The 11,015-nt window shown below is 31.0% G+C and overlaps 1 protein-coding gene across 3 annotated transcripts; it reads left to right on the top strand.

Annotated features, from left to right (window-relative positions):
* Positions 1-289: 289 nt before the first annotated feature.
* Positions 290-2,406, top strand: LOC110647659 (EPIDERMAL PATTERNING FACTOR-like protein 6). 3 transcript variants are annotated; one of them, XM_058142408.1, is made up of 3 exons: positions 290-1,031; positions 1,179-1,222; positions 2,028-2,406. In XM_058142408.1, the coding sequence occupies exons 1-3, from the start codon at positions 932-934 to the stop codon at positions 2,253-2,255; spliced, it is 372 nt and encodes a 123-aa protein (XP_057998391.1). In that variant the 5' UTR covers positions 290-931; the 3' UTR covers positions 2,256-2,406. The 3 variants fall into 3 exon arrangements, with proteins under 3 accessions (XP_057998391.1, XP_057998390.1, XP_057998392.1); XM_058142407.1 differs by having other exon boundaries at positions 290-1,037; XM_058142409.1 differs by having other exon boundaries at positions 306-377.
* Positions 2,407-11,015: the final 8,609 nt, after the last annotated feature.

Genomic DNA, 11,015 nt, shown 5'->3' with positions numbered 1-11,015 from the left:
CTTGTCACATGATATTAATGGTGTTTCCTATTTTTAATGTAATTTTTCTACAGGTGTACTGTTTTTAACAAAAGAGAAATTATATTTCTATGTAAAATTATTTTGGTAAAATTAAACAAATAAAAAATAATATTTAATTTACATTTAATTTTGAGAATTGATGTATCCAGAGCATAATTACAATTTGGTCGGAATAATAATAATAATAATAATAATAATAATAATAATAATAATAATAATAATAATAATGTTTTAAAATAGTAGTATAAAATTGAAGAAATTAAAAAGAATGAAGGGAGGTGGGAGGGAGAGGGTGAATTAGAAAAAGGAATGGCAGCAAGCAGAAGCAGGCATGAGCAGTAGCAGCAGCGCAGGAGGTGTGGATTGTTTCAAGTAAATACATAAAAATATATATAAATAAATATATTTTTTATTTGTGATTTCTGGGTTTAGGAATCATTGAAAGACAGTGGAGAAAGCCTGCAAGAGAATCCAAGACCCAAACATGGTAAAGCTTAGGAACTGACCATTCCTCTCTATAGATTCACCTTCACCATACTTCTCTCCCTCTCTCTCTCTCTCGCTCTCTCTCACAAAGGAAACATTTTCCCTGCCAAAACCTCTCTGCCAAGCCGTACCCTCTCCATCTCCACCCACTTTTTCCTCATCTCCACCGCCAACCACCCCCACTTCCTCCACCTACTCCTCCTTTCACAACACCATGTCTTCTCTCTCCGACACTCCTCAGATGTTAGGTATTGCTTTTTGATTCACTTTCTGCATGGAACCTCAGGGTTTTTAAATTCCCATATATATTCATATCCTTCCATCATCAGCTCAAACAGGAGAGAGAGAGAGAGAGAGAGAGAGAGAGAGAGAGTTTTCTTGTTGAAAGACAAGGCTGTGATTTTGTTTTCTTTAAGGTTTACTCATGACCTTCAAACACAAGCCTGCAGCTCCATTTTACTGCTTCTTCTTCTTCTTCTTCTTCTCCTGTGCACTCCTCAGTACCATCACTTCCACAGCTACATGTATGGGTAAACCCATTTTCAAATTTTCTTTTCTTTTCTTTTCTGATACATATTAAGATTGAATGATCTTTTATGATGTTTTGTTTTTCACTGAATCATTAATTATTATGAAATATATGTATAACTTTCTTCTTTTTTTCAATACAGGCATCAGGTGTCCATTCTCTGGTAAGCCTGATTTCTATTTTCAGGTGAGTCTATATTCTCTACTACTATATTCGTTCTTTAAATCTAATGCATGAGTAAAAAAATATATTTATAATGACTGGAATTTAAATAAATTTTTAGTTATATTTATGGAAATTTGACTAAGGAAAGTTAACTACATTAATATTATAAATAATAATTATTTTTTATTTAATTTGAACATAAAATTTTACCTTTAATTAATTAAAGTGTTTAGAAATACCCAAAAATCATCGATAAAAAAATATATTATAGATTGTAATATAATATAATTTCTTATTAAAATTTAATAAAAAAAATTATTTATAATACAAAATATTGGGCAAGAATATATAATTGGAGTCAAAGTTTCAAGTGACTCAATTATTGTACGTTTACTGTGTACAAGACCTTTTTCCCATTTCTCGTCAATAAACAGACAATTTATACGGGCTAAAATGCGCCAAAAGACAGCTGCAGAGCTATGCCGCTGGCATTGATCTCAACCGTCAGATCCATGGAGTCACCAACCATGATTAGGCAACACACTACCGTAGTGGTCCACTTTTTAACGTTCAGCATAGTAAGCGCAAAACACAACCCGGCTCATGTTAGTTAAAAATTATTCATTTTCTTCCTTTTGTCCTACTTTCCCTTGAGTTTTGGGCGCATGCTAGCACCTTTTTTTCCTAAATTTATTTAGTTTTAATTAAATTTAAATTCTACATCTCATAATTTTTAAAAAATTTCACTCTCGCTTTACAATTTTTATGGTTTTTTTTTTAATATGCTATTCTAGTATTAATGATTGGACAATGGATGGTTTTATAGGATTTTGTGAAGAGAAGAGATGAGGAAAACATGGGATTTTCCTCGAGTACAAGAAGGGGAATTTTAAGTGGCCCTGGATCGTCACCACCGCGATGCACCTCCAAGTGCGACAAATGCACTCCGTGTAAGCCAGTGCATGTGCCGGTGCCGCCTGGAACTCCGGTTACAACTGAGTACTACCCAGAAGCATGGAGGTGCAAATGTGGAAACAAGTTGTACATGCCATGATGCTATTGTTAAATTAATTGCATTGGTCATCACTAGGTTAAAATTCTACCTATTTCATCACTTGCTAGTATGGTAAAAAAAAAAAAATGTTGCCGAGTTATTAAATTTTACAATGATGAATATTAAGCAGAAGAGGTGTATAGGGTTTTAATTTTTTTTTTTTATAAAACATATAAGAGAAATTATAAAAAATTATCTTGTGATTTCGTGTAATTTTCAAGGGGGTCTTAAAGTTAATTCTCTGACAAAAAGATACCTCGAGCTTATGCGTCACTAGCAAAGCGGGAAAATTACCTAAATATCATTAGAGTAAATTACAATTTAATATATGAGATTTAGTGAAATTTATATATTAGTCCTTATATTTTTAAAATTTATTAATATATTGTAACTTATTTATGTCTAGCTACTTATTATAATATTAAGAGGATAACTATTAAATAATTTTTAAGTTACACATACAATTAGAGAATTAATAACTTAATTATAATTTAAAAATAATTAAATAAATTATTAATTAAAAATGGAGAAAATTTAATAGGAAAAATCACATGATAATATAATAGACAATGCCACGTGACAATACCATAAAGTAGAATGTTATGTAACAGTATCATGAAAATACTTTTCTACTTTATATAAATATATAGATTTTGGAAAAATTATAAAATAAATGCTATATAATTTGACTTTTTATATTAGTAGGAAGGTGTTTGTTATTGTGATAAATAAATATTTTATAGTGAATGCCTCTAACAAAGTGAGGTTTCTTTCTGTTAACACTGTTAAATATGATTAATATGAAATTAAATATGTAATTAAAAATAATTTTAAATCATAATGATGGGTCCATTGGTGAATGATGGGTTTTCAGCCAAGCAAGATTAAGGAGCTGAATGTGGCTTTTAAATTTGGCTTTTTGCTATCCTAGGAAGTCCGACAGTTTTTTGATTTTGGTGATTTTGATTTTGAATATTTTATTGTAATTTCGATGGTTCTGTGTAATAGAGATTTGAGATATAAAGTATTTAGGAAGTGAATAATTAGTTTGTCTATGATATTGGAGTAGCAGAGAACGACACCAACACCTACGCGCCTTCAACTCCCTTCCCTGGCTGATGTCAATCTCTACAGCCGCCGGAATCATGTTCGTCAAGAGTAAGAGGGCAGCGACTTCCAAGGCATGTTCTGGCCAATTGGAGACCTTGGAAATGACTTTGCTTCAACCAAACACTGATCAAAGAAGATGTTCATCAGATGAACGCCCTAAATTATGACTTGTAATTTGTATTTTATAAATATTTAATTTTTTATTAATAATAAATATTTTTGTTAATTTAAATTATTTATGTTTAATTGAAAATATCTATTAATAGTTTGTTAGATATTCTAGTATTAAAATATTAAGAATATGAGTGACGGAGTAATTTGGGACAAGTATTATTTATTATGATTTACAGTCGATGATATCTCATTGGTAATGAATTAGCTGAGTAGGCTATCAACTTCGTTTGTTTCTATGGATTATTATGATATACGAATGAAAGTGGAATGGTGAGTCTATGTTATCTAACATTATGATGTTAGGACAGACATAATGGGCACTTATAGGATAAGTAAGCCGAACTAATGATACATAAATGACATGCATATGGAGTTTATTCTTGTCAATACATTGTTATCTAAATCATAATAGTACATATAGTCTCCTGATGACATAACACAGTTAGTGGTTTAAGTTTGATATCGCTCACATACTTGTACTAAATATGAGTATGAGGGCATGTGTTAACTCCGATTAGTTATATATAAAGATAGGTGTTTAGTGAAGATGGGATCCATTACCCTAAATAAATAAGGATAAAGTTCTATACCTATATAAATTGTTATTGATAAACAAAGTTCCTAGTTAGGACAGATAAACTAAGTCATAAAAGAGTTTTTAATAGAAAAGTCTTATTAATCAAGAATTAGAATTAAGATAAGAACATATGATTCCAAGTAATTAGGGTTTGACCTAAACTGTGACTCTAACTAAAATCGAGATTCTGTAACGAAGAGACTTTAGTGCATGATATGTATGATCAAATGTTCAAAAGGTAAGTGATGATTTAATTCATTAATAGTTGGATGATCATGATACACTATGCTAGGTGTCAACCATGAGTGATAAAGAAATTTTACTCTAGATAGGGAAAGGGTTCCAATAATATTAAAGAGTTAATATTATTCTTATTGCTAATTAGTAGTGGATCTAAAAAGTCATACACATAAGAATAAATGATTAGGCATGATTAATTTTATTAATTAATTAAATAGTTTAATTGATTAATTAAATTAATAAATTTAGCTTGCAATTACATTATAAAGTCCATAGCATTGACTTGAAACTAAATTCAAACATTTGGTTTTGTAAGAAGAATATAAGCTAATATTTAAAGTATTTAAATATAAGTTTAATTAATTAAAAGAGTTTAATTAATTTGTAATTTATATATGATATTAATTATAAGGTAGGACACTTTATTTAGCTAATATGACTTATGACGCCATAAGAGAAAATGGCTTAGTGGCTTTGGTAGAGATTTGGCTTAACTTGACAAGTGGCGCCATGAGATGGCAGCAACTCATCTATTTGATTAAATGAGATGATGACACTTATGAAGTTGATATGATTGGTGAGAGACAACTAGTCTCCACTAATTGAGTTTAGGGATTAGAATGTCTAAAAGTTAGAAAATTTTATCCACTTTAGGGATATGGGAATGCTTAAAGTATAAATAGCCATTTGCTTATTCCATTTGATGGAATCTTTTGGAAGACAACACTTCTCTTCTTCTTTTTCTCTCAAGCTAAAATCTGCTTTACTCTTTTCTTATTATGATTAATTCAAGACGTATTGGAAGTTTAATTCTTGAATTAAAATTAAAGAAATTATTTCTCTAATCAACCAAAAAAATAAAACCAATGAAACCCAAAACTCTTCTTTGTTCACTTATTGGCCGAACTATAAGGGAGAGCACTAGGGAGATTTTTAGTTCAAGGGTCATGCCTAGATCGATTTGTTTGTGTGGACAAACAAGAGGACTAACATTTGGAGGTCTAAGCTGCCTAGATTGGTGGTGAATTTGATTCTGCACCTATTCAAGTAAAAATCCTAGAACCTTAGTTTAGCTTTTTAGCTTCTAACTTTCTAATGGCAAATAGGCTAATAGCAATTAAGTTACAAGAGTTGCAACTACAAATATTTGATATTTGCAATAGTTAAATATACTTGCATGTGATGCATGAAACATAGGGTTTGTATTTTTTAAAATTGCTTTTTTGCACACTTTGCTACAGTAAACTTTCAATTGGTATTAGAGCCACCCTATTTCACCATTTGGAGTTTTGTTGCATGATATTTTGTTGGTTGAGAATTAGGAAATTCTAGGTTTTCAAGTGTTGAAATCATGTTTTTTTTTCCCTCTAATTATACAGATTGTGTAATTTGTGGTTTTGTCGTTACATAAACTGTGTAAATATTACTTGTGTAATCACATGTTTAGGTTGTTATACAAGTAGTGTAAAAGTTACACAACTAGTATAGTGCTAAAATGGAGAAAAACTAGAGAAACAGTGAGTTACATGACTTTGGGTCATGTAACACTACAGGGGCTATGTAGTTTAGAAGGCATCGGTGTTTAGAATTAACATGGGCCATGTAATAATTACACGGGCTATGTTATTAGTACTTCATGCCTACAATTTGTTACATGAGTCATGTAATTGTTACATGGGCCGTGTAACACAAATGTGCCCTTTTTGGTGCATTTAATCAGTATTTTGACACTGTTATCAGCCTTTTTTATTTCTAAATCATCAGTTAAAGTGTTTAACTAAATTTTCAACCAAAATAATATGTTTTTGGAATGAGATTCCAAAAACTTCTTTCATTTTGAATATGAGATATTTAAAATGTATAATTTTATTCAAGTGTTGATTGTATGCTTATGCATGATGGATGATCATGGACTATAAGAGACCTATATGATTACTTTCTCTTGTTATTCTTTTGGGAATATAATAATTAATTTTATTATGTACAAAGGGTTGTATTATAGTATTTATAATTCATCTAGGTTGTAATTTCATTTATTTGGAGCCAATGAGCTTGATTCTTTTGTAATCTCACCTTGGTATGCCAAGGTTATTAAATGTATGACATTGGTGGAGTTTACTAGAAGATAAAAAGACCACATCATTGATGGAGATTGGTGAGAGCACAAACCTCAAGTGTTGAAGACTTTGTGCTTGTGTGTTAATAGATGGATGTCAACCTAGGATGCCCTTAACTCTAGTTCTTATTGCTGGGATTATAGTCCTATAGAATAGTCCATGATCATGCCTTTTACATTGTTGTTTATGGATGAATGTATGTATTAGATATATATGTTTATCAAATATGCATGAAAAAAGATTAATGTGCAAAGTGAGACTTGATAGTAAATAAGTCGGCCAAGGAATCATTCAATCAAATGATTAAGTTGGTAATGTTATAATTTTGGAAATGACATCATGGCTCTCTATTAAAGCAATCATTTAGGAAGTTTTAAAAACTTACATTGTTAGTTATGATTACATAGGAATGATATACTTGGTTTAAGAGACCTTCTTAAAGTGATTGTTAAGCATGAGATATTGTGAGTATGTAAATACTTTATTGGCCAAGAATTGATGTACCTGAGGTCATTAAGGTTCAAATTTGCATGCTTATTGACTTCGTAGGCCTAATTTGACTAATACAAGATAAATCAAGAGAGGATGTACCTGAGATTTTGAGCATTAAGAACCAACTAATTGATTGATCCTCACATGAGATGTGAAGAGTAAAGTGCTACTTACTCATAGATTGTTATGAATCTAAGAATATATGTATTTAAGGTTTATTAGCTGTTTATAAGAGTTCAATCACCCCCTTGAACCGTCCTAACTAGGATTTTCATTTCCTATTTTGGAAGTGTAGGATTCGCTAACAAAGTGGGAGGACTAATTTGATTAAAAAAAACATGATCATTTTGGTAAATTACTTGTTATAATTTAGTAATTGGAATCTTGTTATTTTCTGTAGTAAAATCTAATCAAATGACACCAAAATGAACCAATGTTCGCATCTGTATACTTGATACTAACAGGCTAACTAGGCTTAACTTCTCATATTGGTTAAAGAATCTCAAGATAGCATTGAATTCCAAATGTATTGGACACGTTTTGGACTCAAATGTTCCTGATCCCTTACTTGAAGAGGCTTCCCAAGAGGAACATGACACTTTAGCAAAGTGGAAAGATGATGATATCCAAGCAAAATGTTTCCTGGTTGCTTCTATGACTAATAGTTGCAGAAGTAGTATGAGAAGATGCATACAATATCTGAAATCCTGGATCACCTACAAGAGTTGTATGCTGAGCATAATAGGAATGTTGGATATGAGATATCAAAGCAATTATTCAGGATGAGGATGACTAAGGGGATGGATGTAGGAGCCCATGTTCATAAGATGATCAGGAGCTCATTTGCACAAGATGATCAGGCTCATAGAGTAGCTTGAGTCACTTGAGTTCACTAAGGACTTCTCACTTCAAATAGATTTGATCTTATAGTCCCTTCCTGAGTCATTGGAATGTTTATTACAAACTTCCATATGACTAAAATTGAATGCACACTTGCTGAGTTATTAAATTTGCTAGTCATTACATAGAATAATATGCCTGGCAATAAGGGGAAGGAAGTTGCTTTAGTTGCTTCTTCTTTTGGAAAGTCTAAGAAGAATAAAGGTAACAAAAAGAAAACTTCCACCCCTAGGTCCATCAAGCAGAATTGCCAAGAAACAATCTAAGAAGAAGAAGGCTAAAGCTATTAAGGATAAAGGAAAATATTTCCATTGTCAGAAGACTAGGCACTGAAAAAGGAACTACTCGGAGTATTTAGAATCTTTAAAGAATAAAAAGGATAAGCCTTCTGAAGGTATGTCCATTTCTTATTATTTGAATTTTGCTAATACTTTAGTTTATTTATAGCTCAGGTTTTAGATATATTTTGATATGCAGGGAACTAGTAAACAGTGAAAGCTTGGAAGGACAACATGTTAAACTATAGATTGGCAATGGAGCAAGTGTTGCAGCATTAGCCATAAGGTTCAAATCTTTGTATATAAATGAACATGTTTTGTTTTTGGATCATATTTTGTATATAACTTATACTTTTAAGAACATCATTTTTGTATCTAGTTTGACTAGTAATGGATATGAATTTCAATTTATAGATGATGTTTGCAATATTTATTTTAGAAATAAAATTATTGTCACGGATTATTTGCAAGATGGTCTCTATTATTTGGATAATGGTAACAAAATAACTCCAAGTAATCAAATTGAGTTTAATGCAATCATTGAAACCAAATCAAGTTCAAGACAACTTTGGCACTTAAGATTAGGTCATATTACAGAGGATAGGATCATAAAGTTGGAAAAGATGGGAATTTTATCTATATTAGGTTCTGAACCTACCCCAATTTGTGAATCCTGTCTTTAAAGCAAGATGACTAGATTATCATTTGTTGGACAAGAGAATAGAGCTAAAGAAGTTTTGGAGCTAGTATATAGTGATGTATGCGGTCCATTTAAAGAAATGGCAAGAAGAGATTTTTCTTACTTCATAACCATACTGATAATGTATCAAGGTATGGATATTTGTATTTAATGAAATATAAATATGAATCCTTCAAAAAGTTTAAAGAATTCAAATCCGAAGTAGAGAAACAAACAGGAAAGAGTATTAAAACTCTAAGATCATATTGAAGAGGTAAATACTTAAGTATTGAGTTCGATGAGTTCCTAAAAGGAATATGGAACTATTTCTCAATTTACTCCTCTTGGAACACCACAATTGAATGGTGTATCAAAAAGGAGAAACCGCACCCTATTAAATATGGTATGAAGCATGATGAACTATATTAAGCTTCCCATCTCCTTATGGGGATACGCATTATAAATAACATTGTACCTTCAGAACTGCATCCCTTCCAAATTAATATCTTTCACTCCATATGAGATATGATATGAAAAGCAACCAAGTCTTAAGCATATTAAGATTTGAGTTTGTTCAACTTATATTAAAAAGCTAAAAACTAACAAATTGGAAATAAGATCAGAAAATGGACGGTTTCTTAGATATCCAAAAGACAATTTTAGATATTATTTCTATATTCCTACAACACAAAGAGTTACGATTAGAAGGGATGCTATATTTCTTAAGAAAAGTTTTCTTCAAGAAGGTGGTTGATGCATGCATTTTAGATCATCATTTAGCAGTAATTTTTGCACATAATTTACCCTTATTCATAGCTATTATTTTAGATATTAGTATATATTTAGTCAATTTTGCAATTTTCACTTTTCTTAGTTTAATTTTTGGAATTCATTTGTTTTGTAGGATAAATTTGGAGAAATTTGATGTATTTTGATCAGAGTAGCCATTTGGAGGAGATTAAAATCGAATTGCAAAAATTTTGAAGTTGAGTAAAAAAAATGGCCGAGAGCGACACAACCTGCAGCACAACCGAATTAGCTTATGTCGCAGGTTGTGTCGATCGTCAGATATTCACGCCGAGAGCGACACAACCCGCGACACAACTGACTCGGCTTATGTCGTTTTTACTGGAAAATTGTTGACGTGGCATTTCCGTTACTCCAGCCTTTTTACCTCACTTTCTCTGGATCCTTCCCCCTTTTACCCATTCTAGAACAGTCCCCTTGCCTATATAAAGTGCCCTTTATCACTTTCTTTCCATAGAGAGCAAGGGAGGCATTTTTGGCAAGATTAGAAAGAGAGAAGGGAGCACTTTCTGCATTTCTTTTTCCAGCAGCTGCAGATCACGATTTCTGCACTTTTGTGCAGCAGAATCTGCTGCAAATTTGCTGGGTTTTTCTACCCCTTTTAGCTTACATTTCCATTATTTCTTCATTTCTTCATTTGGGTTTGTCTTTAAACAATGATTTGTGAGTAGTTGATTGAGATTCTAGAGATGGGTTTGTAAATATTGATTTGTTTTGTGGTTTTGAACTGATTTGGCCATTTAAATGAAGATTGTTATATTTTGATTTATTGCTTGTGTGCTTATTGCCTTGCTTGATGAATGGGCCCTCATTAAGTTAAGTTTTAATCCTTAATAGATGGACTGAAAAGTGAATATTGGGGATGGATAATCTTGCAATAAACTTTATTTTCTTGGTGTTAGAAATAAGCTAAGAAGATTAAGGGGAACTTTCCAAAAATCAATTAGAGCTTTAAATGGGTTTTTGTTAGGTTTGAAATACCAGTGAAAGCAGGGTTTGATTTAATTAAAACAAATTTTGAGATGATTGAAAAAGGTTTAAAAAATTTAAGAAGTGATTTAACTAAAAATTGCAATTATAATGTGTTTGGCTAAATTAGGGATAAACCACATGCAAACAATATTGAAAATCCAATCTCTAGAATCAATTTAATTTTCATTGAATTTAGATTTAAATCCTCCAAATCTCATAAATAGCAATTTCAATTTAAATCCAATATCTAGAATTACTTTATTTTTTTAGATTTAATTCTTCTTAATTTCATAAATAGAAATTTCAAATTAATTTTTGGTAATCTAGTCTAATTAATTTTAGTTAATTGTTTGATTTAGCATTAATTCCTTAAATACCAATTTTAATTCCAAATTTCATTTTACATCTTTAATT

This window comes from Hevea brasiliensis, unplaced genomic scaffold, assembly GCF_030052815.1.
Source record: "Hevea brasiliensis isolate MT/VB/25A 57/8 unplaced genomic scaffold, ASM3005281v1 Scaf487, whole genome shotgun sequence".
Lineage (NCBI taxonomy): Eukaryota > Viridiplantae > Streptophyta > Magnoliopsida > Malpighiales > Euphorbiaceae > Hevea > Hevea brasiliensis.
This window is presented reverse-complemented; position numbering and strand designations above follow the sequence as displayed.

Coding starts and splice junctions, on each gene's coding strand:
- LOC110647659 (XM_058142407.1), top strand. CDS start 932: ATGACCTTCAAACACAAGCCTGCAGCTCCATTTTACTGCTTCTTCTTC. Junction 1,038..1,178: donor TTCCACAGCTACATGTATGG/GTAAACCCATTT, acceptor TTTTCAATACAG/GCATCAGGTGTCCATTCTCT. Junction 1,223..2,027: donor AGCCTGATTTCTATTTTCAG/GTGAGTCTATAT, acceptor ATGGTTTTATAG/GATTTTGTGAAGAGAAGAGA.